This window comes from Mizuhopecten yessoensis, unplaced genomic scaffold (genome assembly GCF_002113885.1).
Source record: "Mizuhopecten yessoensis strain PY_sf001 unplaced genomic scaffold, ASM211388v2 scaffold10765, whole genome shotgun sequence".
In the NCBI taxonomy this organism is placed as follows: Eukaryota; Metazoa; Mollusca; class Bivalvia; order Pectinida; family Pectinidae; genus Mizuhopecten; species Mizuhopecten yessoensis.
Genome location: NW_018408710.1, coordinates 481619 through 500978, shown reverse-complemented (window position 1 = coordinate 500978; position 19360 = coordinate 481619). Strand labels below are relative to the sequence as shown.

General features: G+C 35.7%; 2 protein-coding genes across 2 annotated transcripts; both read left to right on the top strand.

Annotated features, from left to right (window-relative positions):
• Positions 1–4821: 4821 nt before the first annotated feature.
• LOC110462245 (tripartite motif-containing protein 5-like) lies at positions 4822–12488 on the top strand. The gene is made up of 2 exons (XM_021516129.1): positions 4822–4909; positions 7455–12488. The coding sequence occupies exon 2, from the start codon at positions 7486–7488 to the stop codon at positions 8416–8418; it is 933 nt and encodes a 310-aa protein (XP_021371804.1). The 5' UTR covers positions 4822–4909; positions 7455–7485; the 3' UTR covers positions 8419–12488.
• Positions 8463–9497, top strand: LOC110462233. Its single transcript, XM_021516108.1, has one exon. It carries the CDS (start codon positions 8463–8465, stop codon positions 9495–9497), a length of 1035 nt encoding a protein of 344 aa, XP_021371783.1.
• Positions 12489–19360: the final 6872 nt, after the last annotated feature.

The window sequence follows — 19360 nt, the reverse complement described above, 5'->3', positions numbered from 1 at the left end:
TTTCTTCAGACCACTTCTTTTGCAAAATCGTTTTAATAAAATTCGCTATTCAAGGTTTGAAATCAAAATAAGGCAGTTTGATTTCTTTCGTATTGAGGTTAAGTGCTGCCTTAGCAGCTGTATCCACTTTTTCATTTCCATTAATTCCGACATGGCCGGGAATCCAAATCAAGATCAGTTGACAGAAAACTAAGATTCTGTTAATACAAAGGGCAATATTTTGTACGAGATTGTTGTTAAAGTTCCGGTTTTTAATACTTTGTAGTAGTGACAAAAAGTCGGAGCAGATACTACCTTTTTTCATTAGCGTCCCTGCCGATGTCAACATTGACTGTCGTCGAGTAAAAGTGCTCATTCAAGTTAATATACACTGCACTTGTAAAACATACCTTAAATTTCATGTATACATGAAATTTGATTCTTATCTTGACTGAATATAAATAAAATTTGATTCTTATCTTGACTGAATATTAATGAAATTTGATTCTTATCTTGACTGAATATAAATGAAATTTGATTCTTATCTTAACTAAATATATATGAAATTTGATTCTTATCTTAGCTCAGTCATTCGACGGTATTTATGCTATTACGCATTTGTGTAATGTTTTAGTGATTGGTTGTAGGTTATATATTTGAACATAGAATGAAAACCTCGAAAACCTTTAGAAATTTGGGAAGATTACCTTTTGAAACACATTTGGGCGAATTCAATTTCAAAGTCGGTTTTACGGAACCCACGATATAAGTCTCAAAATGAGATGAAAAATCTATAGGTTTTACAAACATCATTTTCTTTATTAATACAAAGCCAGTGGTAGAAGTATTACTATTTATAATATTATTTCCTATGTATGTTTTAAGAATTCAATAATTCCTCAATCATGAAATCTTCGCCATTGGTGGTTGTATTTATATTAACTCAATACTGAGCTAGCCCCAATTACTAGGACTGTATGCAAATAAGCATATTTATTGGGTTTCTGTATCTAAGTAAGTCACTGAAAATATTGGATGCAAATACCAGAGATAAGCTATTAAAACAAACACCGAAAATAACTGATTTTATATAGACTGGATGCAATAAGCATGTTAGTATAATTTCTTCGGCTAAAAAAGTGACTTTTACAAAGAAAAACAAATCCTATAACATAGACTGGATGCAATAATAATGTTAGTAGGATTTTGTTAGCTAAATAAGTAACTTAAACAAAGAAAAGAAAATCCTATTACATAGACTGGATGCAAATAAGCATGTTAGTAGGATTTCTTTAGATAAATAAGTAACTTAAACAAAGACAAACAAATCCTATAACATAGACTGGATGCAAATAATCATGTTAGTAGGATTTCTTTAGATAAATAAGTAACTTAAGCAAAGAAAAACAAATCCTATAACATAGACTGGGTGCAATAATAATGTTAGTAGGATTTTGTTAGCTAAATAAGTAACTTAAACAAAGAAAAGAAAATCCTATTACATAGACTGGATGCAAATAAGCATGTTAGTAGGATTTCTTTAGATAAATAAGTAACTTAAACAAAGAAAAACAAATCCTATAACATAGACTGGATGCAATAAGCATGTTAGTAGGATTTTGTTAGCTAAATAAATAACTTAAACAAAGAAAAACAAATCCTGTTACATAGACTGGATGCAAATAAGCATGTTAAAAAGATTTCAATAACAAACTAAGTAATAATAAGTCAAAGAAAAAACACAAATTAAGATAAACAAATCCTATAACATAGACTGGATGCAAAAAGCATGTTAGTAGGATTTTGTTAGCTAAGTAAATAACTTAAACAAAGAAAAACGAATCCTATTACATAGACTGGATGCAAATAAGCATGTTAAACAGATTTCAATAACAAAATAAGTACTAATAAATCAAAGAAAAAACACAAATTAAGATAAACAAATCCTATAACATAGACTGGATGCAAATAAGCATGTTAGTAGGATTTCTAGCTAAATAAGTAACTTAAACAAAGAAAAACAAATCCTATTACACAGACTGGATGCAAATAAGCATGTTAGTAGGATTTCTTTAGATAAATAAGGAACTTAAACAAAGAAAAACAAATCCTATTACATAGACTGGATGCAAATAAGCATGTTAAACAGAATTCAATAACAAAATAAGTACTAATAAATCAAAGAAAAAACACAAATTAAGATAAACAAATCCTATAACATAGACTGGATGCAAAAAGCATGTTAGTAGGATTTTGTTAGCTAAGTAAATAACTTTAACAAAGAAAAACGAATCCTATTACATAGACTGGATGCAAATAAGCATGTTAAAAAGATTTCAATAACAAAATAAGTACTAATAAATCAAAGAATTTTTTTTTTAAGATAAACAAATCCTATAACATAGACTGGATGCAAATAAGCATGTTAGAAGGATTTCTTTAGCTAAATAAGTAACTTAAACAAAGAAAAACAAATCCTATTACACAGACTGGATGCAAATAAGCATGTTAGTAGGATTTTGTTAGCTAAATAAATAACTTAAACAAAGAAAAACAAATCCTATTACATAGACTGGATGCAAGTAAGCATGTTAAAAAGATTTCAATAACAACATAAGTACTAATAAATCAAAGAAAAAACACAAATTAAGATAAACAAATCCTATAACATAGACTAGATTATTGCCATTCATGATCCAACGAGTGTTAAATGCCATAGTCTCAGTTTCTAATGGGTATCACTAAACGAGCCTTTTTTTCGAACCAATTGTGGAATTTTTTTAATTATTTTACAAATTAAAAGGAATTAACATAACAATGTATTTGAAAATTACAATAAAAATATATATATAATATATAGGCCATCGTTGCATTATATTTTCAGTTACCGGAAGTTTCCATGATGCTTTGAAGTTTTTGAACCCGTCCTGTTAGTTAAGTGTGTCTACTGAAAATGCAAGAAATAACCTTTTACCGTGATAAACATCGGTCATGTTTCATCGAGTTAGGATTGATTTTTAAATATTATTCACATAGTAACTTTGATGTGCCGCGGATGTGTAAACAAAAGTAATAAAAAATCTGAATCTGATTACTCATTATATATATCGGTCACACTATAACCGTTATTCATTATAAAGTGAAGGATTATCTCTTTAACGAACTAAAGCTACCTACATTGGTATCACAATAAAGGTGACTTGATATCACAAAACTTCGTATTAAACTAAGGCATTCCGTTCTTTCTAACTGATTTATTTACGTGGAAATCGGACCATAAACCAATTTTAATAGCAGCCAAAGATAAAGAACCTGAACCCGGGTGAGAATCGTGTCGGGTGAGAAATAAAAAATTAAAACAAAACAAAAAACAAAAAAACTGAAACCCTTCCAACTCCCAACCAAAAATAACCTGAATCCCATCCGCCTTCCAACCCTAACCCAACCAAAAAGAATCAGAACTCCCTCCCCCTCCCAACCCTAACCCAACCAAAAAGAGTCAGAACCCCCTCCCCCTCNCACCCCCTCCTCCTTCCCCCTTCCAACCTTAACCAAACCAAAACGAACCTGAATCCCCTCCCTTCCATTCCCTTCCCGACAACCACCCCACACCACCTCTTTCCCCACCTCAACCTGTGTATGGCACATTTTGTGAATATATATTGCTGTTTTGTATCAGTACGTGCGTTACCATCAGCCATGTACCGGATTATATATAATTAGCTGACGCTGTACCGTTCCCTTAGTACAAAAACCAAATATTTACATTTTTAAAAGTATACTGGTATTAAGAACAATATAACAACACTCAGCGATATGTATATACATGTACAGATATCTGAACAACTATTATCTCAATTTACAAGTTAAGATCTAAAAAAGAATAAAGAATAAGTGAGATCAACACCTAGGAATAGACTATGAAACGTAGGAAATCTAATGGAGTCACACATTTAGGACCACCTAATCCCTTAAAGCCGAAATTTGCAGTAATTATTATTTTATTTTTGCAGAAATTTACTTATTTAACAACCATTATGAAACAAGTTATTTTGTTAGCTTATTTTTGTCGGCCTGGATGGATGCAAGCAGGGGACTTTTAATAAACATCGCAAACACACACTTTTTCAAAAAATTGTTTTACACATGTGTTGGAGAAAAGTTGTAAATCATTCATTTAAAACGAAACACAATTTTATAAAATGTAAGAAATTAAAGTCAGGTCATCACTTTCCGTACTCTAAAATCACAGAGAAATGCTTTTGAAATTCTTTTGAAGTAATTTGTTGTTGATTACAGTCACTTGCTATCAATGAGAATGTATTACATTACCATAACAACAACGTAAGCTTGAAAAAAGCTACCGGCTGAAACACGTGCTAGCACCATCGTACGTACTGTTGATATCGAGATAATAATTACTGTACCGGATATTTTTCTCTTTAACACTGTTTAGGAATCAATTTATTTATTTTATTCATATTACATGATATTAATGATATAATAATAAATATTTAATTAACGTGTCACACATTTAAATACATGCATGTACCATCAAATACTTTTTTACAGTGTTTAAAAACTATGCATAAGAAATGTCCGGCCAGTGTTGACCTATGAGAAATGTCCGGCCAGTGTTGACCTATGAGACACCATTATCACAATATTACGTAATACAATGTATATATCACAATTATATACTACATAACATTTAAACTATTACATTTTATAAAAACAATACCTGAAACCAATAATAACTGAACAAGAGCATACTGTACGCATGCGTGTATATTTCCGGACTTCAGACGGGTGATTCGTGTATTCCGGTTTAAGATTTAGACACACACCTTGGTCGAATTCCAAGGGTCAAAATGATGACAAGCGTGACGAGAAAGGGAGCTGTACTAGTCGCTTAAACAAAGACTAAAACGTAAGTACACAGATAAAGAAGAACTCCTGGTACATATGTACTAAGCATATGTAAAAGCTAAATAACTTTATTTCTTTGTATGTCTTTATTTATTTCAGGAAGTATTATAAATAGAGTTGTATGACATCATAATGATAGATATATGTGAAACGAAAATACATCATAACGAATTCATTTCCGCTCGAAAAAATTAATAATTTGCTGAAATATCAAATTTTTCATCCGTTTGGATGATATCTGATATTCCTCAACAAGAGATACAGTGTACATCTCTATATTCGTGATGATTTTACCAGTTATGATACCCTTCGTTGTTAGGGGATATGAAAATGGCGTCCAACGTTCCGTCCCTTCGACCGTCCGCCCGTGAGGCTGGTTAGGAATACTTATTTAGTCATATCTGAGTAACTATGCTACATAGATTATACCTGCATCAATGATGCAACAGGTGATTCTACCTTGAGTGCATGTGCCGCGCACTGAATTTGACCTACATTTATATACGCTTTATGGACTTGGTTTGGAATGCTGAATGGGGTTAAGGATAATGGTTTGGCTCATGTATGAGTAACTAAAAGTGCTACATGGATTGTAGTTCTACCCATACATTTAAAGCTCCAATGGTTTGGTTAGGATGAATTAGTTGCATTTATATTCTGGGTAATTATTTAAAAGTGCTACATTGATTATACTGATTACTGAGTAGTTTGCTCACTCACTCGCCATTCACCAAGACGGCCGGGATTCATTTCTCCGATCGGACAACGAAAAGGTAGTGGGTCACCTGCCCTACCACGTGGTTTTCTCTTGATCCTCCGGCTTCCGCACGCTTCCAGGGGCAACAAGAGCAATTAAAACAAATTGGGAAAAGTTGTTTTATATTGTTGTAAAATAAAGAAACTATGTATTTATAAATCAATATACACGTAGTTGTTCAAGTTATTATTAACTGAATGTGAATGCTATAAGTTATAGGTTAACCTATCGTGCCTGGAGGGTTAGACAACCAAAATAATCACGACAAGTGTTAGAGATTTCTCTTTTACACCCTCTAGGTATGCGTAGGGGATAATTATTTTTCTCCCATCCTATTATTTCAGTCAGAGCTCCACCGACAGTAGGCTGCCATGTTTGTAAACAAAAACACATGTGGGGTATGCATATCGTCATTCACTTTTGATGACGTAACAATTACCGATGACGCATTTTAATGACGTCACAATTGAACACGTGCTAATCAGCACGAGGCTATCTCCCCCTAGGGGGTGACAAGCTTTTCTTTCCCGGCTAAAAAGGGAGACACGCCTGTGAAGGGTGTGGTAATATATATCGTCCTTTTCCTACTCATTTAAACATTATAAATAACATGATTAGACTGGTATAAAGTTAAGAGCCATCTTTCCTGTATCACTGTTATACCTTCTCCGCTGATGGTTACATGCAAGATGTATAAAGTTAAGAGCCGTGTACCACTGAAACACTGTAACACTGTAACACCGTCTCCACTGACGGTTACATGTAAGATGAAATCAAGGTTATTAAGAATCGATGACACATGGTTCAGGCTCTGACAATTGTCTCCGTCTCGGTCAAACTGATTTTCAAAAAACGGTGTATGTGTGGTGTTTGGGTTCTCTTACAGAAGACGACGAGTACCAAATGCCTTGATTTCAGTGGGTTATTTATTTCCCTGTAACAATATTTAACACACATGAGATAATATACAGAAACGAACTCGCCTAACAATACATTTATCAAATGGACAATTTACATTGAAACGCACGATATTTTTTAAAAGCTATAAAGTGATAAAACAATTATTTAAAGAAGTAGCCTAGAAAACTACACATGAATATGGTTCACATAACACTGGATATAACATTTAGTAACTTACAACGAAGTAAAATATCGGTGTTAAATAAGGAAAGTATACGTATTCACCTTGCCAAATAACCACACTCATAAGTACATTTGAGAAATTATAGCAATTCCAAATAAATTTATTATCTATTAAGTTTAACAATAGCTTAGTTGACTTATAGCTTACTCTGTATGTGGTACCCCCGGGAATCCACTAGTATAATCATGTTGAAAAGTTCTGTACGTATATCTCTCTATATTCTGTAATGTATATATATATGGCGATGTTGCCTCTACGAGGAGCAGATAGGAAGTGACTAGAAAAGAAAGGATAGAGAAGCAAGCGAAGAAAACATAAACGCAGGAAATATCATGCAATGCGACAAGTGTCAGAGATCAGTTTGTCACTGGTCAAACAGGTATACAATAGCATACACAATTACGTCACACTCACATACAGTCCAATCAAAACGAAAGTAACACACGAGAATAGGCGACTGCGGATGCGGAGCGCGGATTACTGATTAAAATCGACGACACAATATTATACAAAGTAATACTGATTAGACTCAATATATTTTAACTGAATCTTAGGATTATAAAGAATTTAAATTAATTGACAAATGTAACAGGGTGCCACATATGTATGTAGTTAAGATTTTAAAATCATCTCTTTCTGTTCAAGGTAATATCGTAGCAGTGACGCCCCAGTCAGTATGGCGGAAGGTGGACCACGTCATCAACCGTCGTCGATAGAAGGAGAAAGACGCCAGTCCCTGGACTCCCAGCTACTGGAATGTCCCATCTGTCTGGAGCAGCTGAGACATCCCAAGTCCCTGCCCTGTCTGCATTTGTTCTGCCAGGAATGCCTGGGAAGTTACATCACAAAAGAATTGTCAGGTAAGACGGTGTCAGCGTCTTCTTTCTCCTGTCCTGTTTGCCGGAAGGTCACTGAGCCTGTGAGCCAATCAGAAGCTAAGGAAACCTGGGCCGAACAGTTCCCAACCAATCATTTGGCTGTAGAAATGATCAAACTGTCGCAGAAGACAAGTGAGCCAACAGCATGCAGACCTTGCGCAAAGAAAGGAAAAATGAATGTGCCAGTGAAATTCTGGTGCGAACAGTACAAAACTTTCTTCTGTGCAGCTTGCAAAGTAGACCACCATGACATGTTTCATGAAGAATGCGAACCGAAGGACATCGCGGACGTAAACATGTCAGCCAAAATGCGTCGAGAGGTCTCGCCTAACGATTGTGGAAAGCATAATGAGAAAATAGAGTATTACTGCGAGGACCACCAGCTCCTTGGATGTAGCAAATGCATCATCGTCGACCACCGGAAGTGTGAAGTGGTGATGTCGATAGAAGAGTCGCGGGACAAACTCAGAAACAGCTCCAAGATCGATGATCTAATGGACCTGCTTCATGAATGCACAGAAGCCATGGAGACGCTGATTAAAGATATTGGCGAACAACTTCAGTCCATTTCCTATGATCAAGACACTGCACTGAAAAGTTTAACAGATCTTCGCCAAAACATTGATCGGAGGTTCGATACGCTACAGAAAGAGCTGACGGACAAACTGATACACACTTTAAGGACGAAAAGGCAAATCTGGAATTATCGAGACAGCAATGTGAACGGCTGATGTTCGCTATGCAAAACACTTTGACGTCATCCGAAGAAGCAACAATGACAGACGACACGGTAGGGACGATTTGTCTGTTTCAGAGAGGGCGAGCTGAGGTCGCATCCTGTAAGGGACTGATACAGGAACTGGAGAAATCGTCAGTATCCACCACCCTGAGACATGAGTATGACACACAAACTTTCGACACAAACACTGATCTTACCATGGGGAAGATAGTTGTTGATAAACAACAGAGAAATCCGCCTACAACTACCTTGAGTGTGCCATTGTCTGAAAGACAACTGAGGATAATGCGAAAGTTCAATATCAAACTTCCTTCTGATAAATCAGACAGCTTTTCCTGTGGGATTGTATACCTACATGGTGGCTTCATTGTCTTAGGGGACTGGGCGAACAAAAATATCAAGCTATTTACAGAAAACGGAGACTTCCTATGTAACATCAGTATGGATGGGACGCCTGTAGATCTATGTCAAGTTGACGACAACACAGTAGCAGTGATGCTGCGGGAGGACACCATATGTATAGTCAGTGTGGAGGACTTAAAGTTGACCCTTACATCAACAATTAAGTTGTCAATGACGACTAAAGGATGCTATGGTATAACATACCGGAATAACAGGTTTGTCGTCGGCACAGATACATCACTTTATAGCGTATCAAGAAAATATGGGATAACATCACAACTTCACACATTAAAAACACCGTGTTTGCACCTCGCTAGCGATCATCATAGTGGACACGTCTTTGCCAGTCTCCATACAAAAAATCCTAACGAATCTGCCGTGACTAGACTTTCAGACGGCTCGAGCACGGACGTAATGAAACCAGGGGTTTTGAAACTTACCACAGGAATAGACGTAGACATGGAACACAACGTGTACGTGTGTGGCTATAGTTCTGACAACGTCATACAGATGTCTGGGGACGGGACACACGTCAGAGAACTACTGACGTCATCAGATGGAATACAAAAGCCAAGGGGGATTTCTGTATGTGGTGACAGAGTAGTGATCACAAACGGATCGTCAGATCATGATCATCGGAACACTGTACACGTGTTCCGGCTTGTTTAAGTCATACACGTGTACCGACATACCTCTCTTTATGACGAAGTTGCCGGCGGTATAAGTCGTACTGAAATTAGAATTGCTTTTAAAAGAAGTGACAAATATAGAAAACACGTTGTGAAGAAATTATAAGTAGACCAGAAAACAATACCATGCCACAACACTTACAACAATTACACTGAAGGGAAAATCGGAACGTACACGTTAAGTCGGTTTCTCTTCAAAAGAACAACAGTAACCGGACAGAAACAAAAACAACAGGAAAACAGTATGATACACTATAAGCAAGGCGAATGGGAGTTTGACGAAGGGTAAATGTTTCTACCTGTTACCACCATCGTGAGTCAAGAGTCGCCCACAATATAGGCCGCGGTAGATGTATAAACTTAATGGTTGCAGACACCGAAACTTTCAGTTAAAATCAGATCAATGGCGACGATCTTGGTTTTTCCTCTACTGTGACGGAAGGACAGATGAATTTTAATCCCAGGGGCGATCTTCACGATGTCTAACCAGAGAGTCACACATTCAAGAATCTCATCCAAAAGGTTGGGTTGTATCTTGTCTACCCTCACCGTATGAGTTGATCCACTTTCTTCTGTCGTTTAAATACTTTGTTTGAAAACCAAATAACCAAACCAACATAGTGATTGGACTTTTAAACGACCGGATTGCTGTAGTAAAAGCGTAAAAAGGACTTTCGGTTCGTAACAAAATTGATACCAACAACAAAATTACGATTAGTTATGACTCACTATAAAGGCTTGTCTGTATACCAACTACGTTCTACATCACTGGTTGGTTTACCGTCGTGTCTCAGTCTCACTATTAGAGTTTGTCTGCATACAATGTATCGTCTACATCACTGAGTTGTTCAATGTCGTGTCTCACTATAAGGACTTCTCTGTGTATAAGGTATAGTCTACATCACTGGGTGGTTAAGTGTCGTGTCTCACTATAAGGGGTGTCTGTTTACATGGTATGGTCTACATCACTGGGTGGTTTAGTGTCGTGTCTCACTATAAGGGGTGTCTGTTTACAAGGTATAGTCTACATCACTGGGTGGTTAAGCGTCGTGTCTAACTATAAGGTATTGTCTGTATACCAGGTACGGTCTACATCACTGGGTGGTTTAGTGTCGTGTCTCACTATAAGGGATTGTCTGTATACATGGTATGTTCTACATCTACAAAAATGCAAGGAACTGTCCACTTCACTGGGTGATTTAGTTTCGTGTGGTGTTGTGTTACTCTGTGCTGTAGTGTTACCCTGTGCTGTAGTGTTACCCTGTAGTTTAGTGTTACCCTGTGGTTTAGTGTTAGCCTGTAGTTTAGTATTTCTTGCTACCCAGCGATGTTGTGTTATCCCTCGGTTTTATGTTACCCTGTGTTTTAGTGTTACTCCGCGGTTTAGTGTAACCTGTGGTTAAGTCTTACCCTATGGTTGAGAGTAAACCATGTTGTTTAGTGTTACCCTGTGGTTTAATGTTACCCTGTGGTAAAGTGTTACTCTGTTAAGTGTACGCCTGTGGTTTAATGTTACCACGTTGTTTACTGTTACCCTGTGGTGTTGTGATACCCCTCGGTCTAGTGTTAACCTGTGGTATTGTGTTACCCTACGGTCTAGTGTTAACCTGTGGTATAGTGTTACCCTAAGGTCTAGTATTAATCTGTGGTATAGTGTTACCCTAAGGTCTAGTGTTAACCTGTGGTATTGTGTAACCCTACGGTCTAGTGTTAACCTGTGGTATAGTGTTACCCTAAGTTCTAGTGTTAACCTGTGGTATAGTGTTACCCTAAGGTCTAGTGTTAACCTGTGGTATAGTGTTACCCTACGGTCTAGTGTTTACCTGTGGTATGGTGTTACCCTAAGGTCTAGTGTTAACCTGTGGTATTGTGTTACCCTAAGGTCTAGTGTTAACCTTTGGTATAGTGTTACCCTAAGGTCTAGTGTTAACCTGTGGTATAGTGTTACCCTAAGGTCTAGTGTTAACCTGTGGTATTGTGTTACCCTAAGGTCTAGTGTTAACCTGTGGTATAGTGTTACCCTACGGTCTAGTGTTAACCTGTGGTATTGTGTTACCCTAAGGTCTAGTGTAACTTTTCACCAGTTATCAGGTATTGATGTAACTTTGATATAATAAAATAAATGACAAATATACTGTCATATAAAAAAATGAGTGACATATATACTTTCATGCAAGTAAATAAATAAATGACATTCTTTGATGTAATAAAAAGTGACTATTATACTATCTTGTAATAGAATGAGTGACTTATATGCTTTGATGTCATAAAATAGGTGACTAATATACTTTCTTGTAACAAAATAAGTGACTTATATACTTTGATGTCATTAGATAAGTGATTGACATACTTTGGTGTAATTAGATAAGTGATTGACATACTTTGGTGTAATTAGATAAGTGACTTATATACTTTGATGTAATATAATAAGTGATTGACATACTTTGATGTAATTAGATAGGTGACTAGTATACTTTGATGAAATAAAGTAAGCGACTTATATACTTTAATGTAATATTATTAGTGATTGACATCCTTTGATGTAATAAAGTAAGTTACGAATATACTTAGATGTAATATTATACGTGACTAATATATGTTTTGATGTAATATAATAAATGACATATACTTTGATGTGATAAAATAAGCGACTATATACTTTTGTATTATATAATAAGTGATAGACATACTTTGATGTAATACAATAAGTGATTGACATACGTTGATGTAATAAAGTAAGTGACTGATATAAATTTGGTGTAATGAAACAAGTGACAAATATACTTGGATGAAATAAAATAGATGACTTATATACATTGATGTTATATAATAAGCCATTAAATATTTTGTTGATACACATTGATGCTTTAAAAAGAGACTGAGATATTGGGAAGTCACTGATAAACGTTGATGCTATAAGGAGATAAGTGACTGATATACTTTGATGCTATTTTTCATTCTAATAAAGTGCTTGACTACTTTAAAATATTAACTGAACATCTTGTTTATACGGCACTTACCACCGCACGGCTGGTTTAATGGCTAACCTATGTATCATGGTGTTGAATCACAATAAACAGACCGTGTACACATGATTACATTAGCACCCCGGCCTATGTCAACATTGACTATCGTCGAGTCAAAAGTGCTCATCCAGCTTAATATACACTGCACTTGTAAAACATACCTTACATTTCATGCGTAAGTGAAATTTGATTCTTATCTTAACTCAGTCATTCGACGGTGTTTATGCTTTTACGTATTTGTATAATGTTTTAGTGATTTACGTTATATATTTGAACATGGTATGAAAACATCGAAAACCTTTTGAAAATTAGGAAGATTACCTTTTGAAATACATTTTGGTGAATTCAAATTACAAAGTCGGTTTTACGGAGCCCACGATTAAAGTCTCAAAATGTGATGGAAAATCAATATAAGGCCAGTTGTAGAAATATTGCTATTTGGAATATCATTTCATATACATGTTTGTAGAATTCAGCAATTCCGCCATCATGACATTTTTGCCATTTGTGGTTGTTTTTAAATTAATTGAATGGAAATATTAAACGAATTTCGAAAATGATAGCTCCTATAACTTTGGCTGTATACAAATAAGTATGTCTATTGTGTGTCTGTAATAAAGTAAGTAACTAAAAAACAGAAAGAAGTCCCTATAACATATATTGGATGCAAATAAGCGTGTGAATATGATTTCGGAAATCAAATAAACAATTAAAACAAAAAAGAACAGAAAAAACCCTCATAATACATAGATTGGATGCAAATAAGCATGTTGGTAGGATTTCTTTAGCTTGATAAGTAACTTTTAAAAAAAATAAAAAAAATCCTATAACATAGATTGGATGCAAATAAGCATGTTGGTAGGATTTCTTTAGCTTGATGGTAACTTTAAAAAAAAATATAAAAAAAATCCTATAACATAGATTGGATGCAAATAAGCATGTTGGTAGGATTTCAATCACTAAAGAAGTACTTCAAAAAACAAAGAACAACACAAATAATATCCTCAATGAGGCAACAACTACAAATCGAAAGAAATGTTTAAGTATGGATTACCACAAACAATGTTGTAAACAGGGCCCCAAATCTCTAAATACCACACAAAATATTCGTGCTTACACGTCTCATTCAGTAGAAATGATTTCGACTCGTTAGGTCTCAAGATAATGGACGTTTGATGGGAGTGCATATGTTAAACTCATATCTCTTCAATCAAATGTATTTTCAAAACATTTAAATATTTGTGAAAGTGAAAAGATTTGGAAAGAATTGTCATGCATACTGATTGTGAAAATATGAATTTGCCCTGTGAATATGCTGTAAGATTTTTCAAATGACAATATTTCTATGTTTGGATAGTATATAAATGTGATGCATTCTACCATGTATGTCTTACAGACACTAACCAAGAATTTCCTAATTCAAATATAGAAACTTACGCGATTTACAAAGGCAGTTGTAGAAAATGAACCCAAAGTGAAAAGTAACCATCATGCTTAACGGCAAAAACAGCACATTATTTCCTATTTAACAAGACAACGAGTGTAAGGCATATCTATGAAAACAATTTTTCATCTTTTATTATTTAGACGATTAGAATAATGCTTGTACATGTATTTGTGCGCCATCTTGAATGTTATACACAAAAATCCGATATATTGGTTCAATACCATGTAAAGAAGGTTTACTTTTTTCTTACCACAAAAACACAACACTGTACCATCTGTTACATATATTCCTGGTATCCTCTTGTAATTACATCATATTGTCATGACGTTGTCGTTTGTAATGGCATCATATTGTCATGGCATCGTCGTTATCAGACATCGCCTCTTTGTCGTCAGCAATGATCGGAGGTACGAGACCTGCTGCTAAGCAATTGTCACTAGCACTAAAACCCCTAGACATCAGTAGCACAACCCGTCTGTTCATAGCATGTGGGGGTAGTCCAAAATGGCGGTACATTGAACGTGAGGGTTTCGGTATGTCCTTGTACCATTTTGCCTTTGTTGGAAGATGGTGCGAGAAGAAACGGCCACAGAATGGTCGGTTATCCTTCTCTGCTGGGATGCCCTTAATTTCTCGAGGAGTCGTTGTAAACCCTACTGGCGTGTGGACATGACTTTGTACCATCCTTAATTTCTTGATACGAGTACTTGTCTGTACACTAGGATGAAAGTCGGCCATACTTGGAAGTTTCCGCTGAACTTTCCTCAGCTCCTGACTCACTCGTTCTTTTTGTCTCTTGTAAAATACTTCGGCTTGGTGCTTATATTTGGTCAGAACTTTCTCCTGCACCATAAGTCGTTTGTCTAGCAAAGCATTGACCACCCGAGTCTTTTCGATGGCGTCCGCGTCCAACTTGTTATAAATGTCCGGCACACAAGCATTGTTTACCGGCGGTGCTTCCCTCTTCGCGTGAACGTTCAGCTCATCTAGAAAAGCGTCCTTTGTCATGACGCAATATGGGGTCACGTAACACAATTACATATCGAATATAGAATCAGATGAAAAGACATATGATTAAAAAATCCCCGTAATCAGACAATGGCTGCCTCATCTCCAGTCCAACACGTATATCCCTTTTCCAAACGAACCGAACAATCACGAATGTAACTGGTTCGTTATTCCTCACTGAACGGATATAAACACTTCAAGCTGTCGTCCTAACATAGGATTTTGGCAAACACATCTTTTAAATAATTGATATCCACATTCCTTTTATCCGCATGGCGTGTAATTATCTGTGTGTTTTAAGTGAGTAACGCTAATTTGTCGAATTAATTGATCGGTTATGATAGTTATGAAATTTCTATTAACATCAGCGTGTTAATTACATCCTCTCAGGGTCATAACGGTTGTGACGTTGAGGATCTGGCGAAGCAATGAGGCAATAAATTGAAAGCCCACTCACCCACTACCAATGTTTGCCTGTAACGATCACATATCCAAGGTGACAATCATGCTAATTTACTCGAGGCTCATCTCCACCGGTACTCCTAATGGGCTGGCCTGGTTGATTGTGGATACACACCCTGCATGTTGACATTGTCTAGTGGTCTACTTCACATTTGTACATTGACATGTGATGCACACACGCTTACTCAGAGACAGGTTCATTTACCTGTGGCCTGTTCGTTTATGTGGAACAACTGGGTCCGGTTCGTCCGTTTTTAACTGGTATAAATCCTGGCGGACTTGCAAAAGTTTACGCAGGCCTTGCATTTGTCAAGGCTCGCCTGAAAGCAGCATCATGTTACTAGGTCCAACCTTATTTCATAAACGAACAACTCTGGTACAACTGGTTCAACTGTTAGGATTGCGATAAACGAAAGCGGCCCTGGACTCTTAACTTAGTATTACATCTAGTTTAAAGGTGCCGTAAAGAAAAGTTTTTCACAAATCCATAGTGACTAGTTGTACACTGTATGTGGTATCTTATATGCCCTGTGTGTTGTCACCTCAACGCGCGGATACTGTCTGTGAATGGGTGTGGCTTTGCACGTTCGGCGTGTGACCTCAGTACGTGACCCCTTTGTACATTAGGGAAGGTTATGTATGGAGTGGCCAGTCTACGCTCATCAAAACAAATGGCCGTTCGATGAGATGGTGTATTGAAAGTGAATGGTTAGATCCCACTTAAGATATGATAAATAGGTTTGCCTTAAGGATATATTTGGATATTAATCCCGGTAATGTGGTCATTTATACGGTGAGAGAGCTAATAAGTCGGTCATTTTCTCTCCCAAATACCCATTCTCTTGTCGATGTCTATATTTGTTTCGTATGGGGTACCCTCGGTGTGCTAGTGTTGTGGCGAAACTATCGAGACGGGCTTGGTTTGGAGACCGTTTCATTGTGTTTAACATAGCGGACATTTCACCTGATTCTTATCTTAATATCCTGCTAGTGTTTGATTTGAATGATCGATTTAGCAAATTGTATGAATCTGACATGTGAAGGTAAAATTAAGCTATTTTAGACATGCTTGTGAATATGTCATGAAATATTCTAAAAGAAAATATTGTATGCAACCATGGAATGAAGTAATTACAGAAACAAGATATGTTTCATCCTAGCAACATATAAACAATTTATATTTCATATTTCCAATTCTCATTACAGTCTACCCCGCGTGCTTGGGCGGAGACACTTTTGATCATGTAAAATTGATATCAATTAAATTTCAACACAGCATACCTTAGTCGATTTTGCTTTCAAATTTATAAATGTGTACATATTATAAATGTTCATCTGGTCAAACGATCAGATTTTTGTGTGCAAACCTGATCACATTCTTCACTGCAATTACTTGCCGGACCTTGTGATAAATGTATAAGGATCATAAACAAAAATTAAATCAACACATCTACAACACCTGGGCTAATATGTTATATTTTTCAGATAAGAATACGTATACAAGCACCGAAAATCCTTGAAAACAATTTCATCAGGTCATTTCGTCCATTATCTGTGTTTTCATTTTTAAAACCAGTGAAATTAGAGGTATTTTTTAATCAGAGTCAAACGAGGTCCATGCTAAACTTTTACTATGTGTCTGTGGATATGTCGCTGATTAATGCACATTCTGTATCCGTGCTTCTGTCTTGGTGACAAATAACTTTAGTGACCTGTTTCAGAAAGAGAAAGAAACAGAGTAATGTCCGGTATTATGAAACTAGCAAGTGAATCCCTTTAACTCATTCACCCCTGAAGCCACATTTGAACTCTTCAAATTCAAAGGTTGGAATAGTTCATTATGAAATTTCAGGGGTGAATGACTTAATATAACTATATATATATATATAATTGACAAAACACACATTGCCCTTCAGACCTTCAGTTACGTTTACCTGTAACCAATCTTATTTATCATTGTCTAACATGATACGATCGTTAAAAGTTAACAATATGAAAGAAGATATTAGAAAAATATTTATCATGAGAAGACGATATTAGAAATTATATATCAGAAAAATGAGAATGCAGTTTTTACAATATAAATAAGATCAAAGAAATCTTATTTCCCCTTTTGGAATGTTTAAAAAGGAAAAAGGTAAACGAGCTAACAAGTTAAATTTGATTGAATTGCTAATTAACAACAATTGGTTTAATTATGATTTCCTTTTGTTTTGACATCTCCTTGGTAGGATTCCTAGGGTAAGGTAGGATCGTCATTTAGTTCAAATATGTATTGAGGCTGTGACAGTATTTGTTCTTCTTTTTTGACGCTGTGGTAAGGTTATAGGTTGTACTTTTTCACCTTTCGTATCCCTGTCCAACTGCACTGTGGTTTTTGTATAATTATACAGAAGCCCTCTCCCCTTAATTTGTTGTAACTGTAGTACAGATTACCCAGATCGTTAAGGCAGCTCAGGCAGTTGTTAGAGCGATAGTGATTGATACCCACTGACGTTTTTACACCCAGAACCTTTTTTTTTTATTTTTTTTATTTTTTTCATCTTTATTATTTTTCATAAAAGTCCCACAGAAATTATTTATCAAAGCTAAAGTCATGCAAGAAAAACAGTTTCCTATACGTTGTTTCAGTGTTTTACAGCAGTACGGGGATCCTTAATAGGTGCAAAGATATCACAGTTATTGACGCTCGAATCAGGCTTGGGTGGTAGTGGTGATTGTATGTGAAGTCTTCTTCCAATAACTTTTAATGTGAAACAGAAATAAATGAACCTTTTAATGAAAAATAGTCACGATGATCGCAACATTTCGTTTTACTTTTCTGTATTTAGTTCTTATTTTTTAAAACAAAAAACAAATAATAAATAGAAATGATTTGGTGAAGGTAGAGGTTAACTGACGAGAGAGAAGACTTTCCGTTATGTAACGTTGCTCCATTCCTCTGCTTCAACAAAATCAGCCATGTATATATTCCGTCATTGCGTATTGCAGAGTTATCTTCTCTTGGGAACAGGTATCGATTGTTACGTCATTGGTATGTGTGAGAAAATTACGTCGTTTTCTCAAAAATTGATGACGTTACTCTTACAAACAAGTGACGTAACAATCAATACCTGCTCACAAGAGCAGATAACTCTGCAATACGCAAAGACGGAATGTATGATCTGACATGAGTTTCCATTTCTTATGAGATTTATGAAACGAGTCTAAGGATTTTCAATTTAGTGAGTCTCTGAATGGCGAGCTAAAATGAATCAAAGTACTGAAAGTACTGAAAGCTAAGGCAAAAGATATATTATTTTTGGAATGGAGAACAAAATAAAGACGAAGTTCCCATCATATTGTACAGAAGGATTTACTGTTAATTTGTTATGAATCAAAGTTTTATGTAAAAGTGTACCACTGTGAAGTTATTCTTCTTGTGTGTACAGTATATCTTTATAGGTTTGTCAGAAGAGTGGTACCAAGTTTCCTCTAGAATATATCATTTTAAACCTTTGGATAATTAATTTGCATAGGAATTTGGAATTGCTTCCCTTTGTCCATACAATGTATTTCATAGAACATTAAAAACTGAAACTGGCATTTACCCCTTTGACCAATACCTGATTATTTTAAACCATTGAATAGATTATGCACAGATTGTGAACATCTTTGAACTTTGCCTTTGTTGTTGAATAAGATATCAACCCTTGCCTTATCTAACAAAGTTACTTGGCATAAATACATTGACCAATCAGAGTACCGTATGCTAATTAATTAGGCATGGATTTCACTCAACTTTGAACTTATCGTCTAAGTTTGTATATTGATCAATATATATTCAAGCAAGTTATCTTGTAAAGTGTGCACATCGACCAGGGTTGGCATGCTTTTTAATACGTGTGAATTTTGTTCAAG

Bases quoted from the DNA above. Each gene is read 5' to 3' on its own strand.
- LOC110462233 (XM_021516108.1), top strand. From the start codon at position 8,463: ATGACAGACGACACGGTAGGGACGATTTGTCTGTTTCAGAGAGGGCGA.
- LOC110462245 (XM_021516129.1), top strand. From the start codon at position 7,486: ATGGCGGAAGGTGGACCACGTCATCAACCGTCGTCGATAGAAGGAGAA.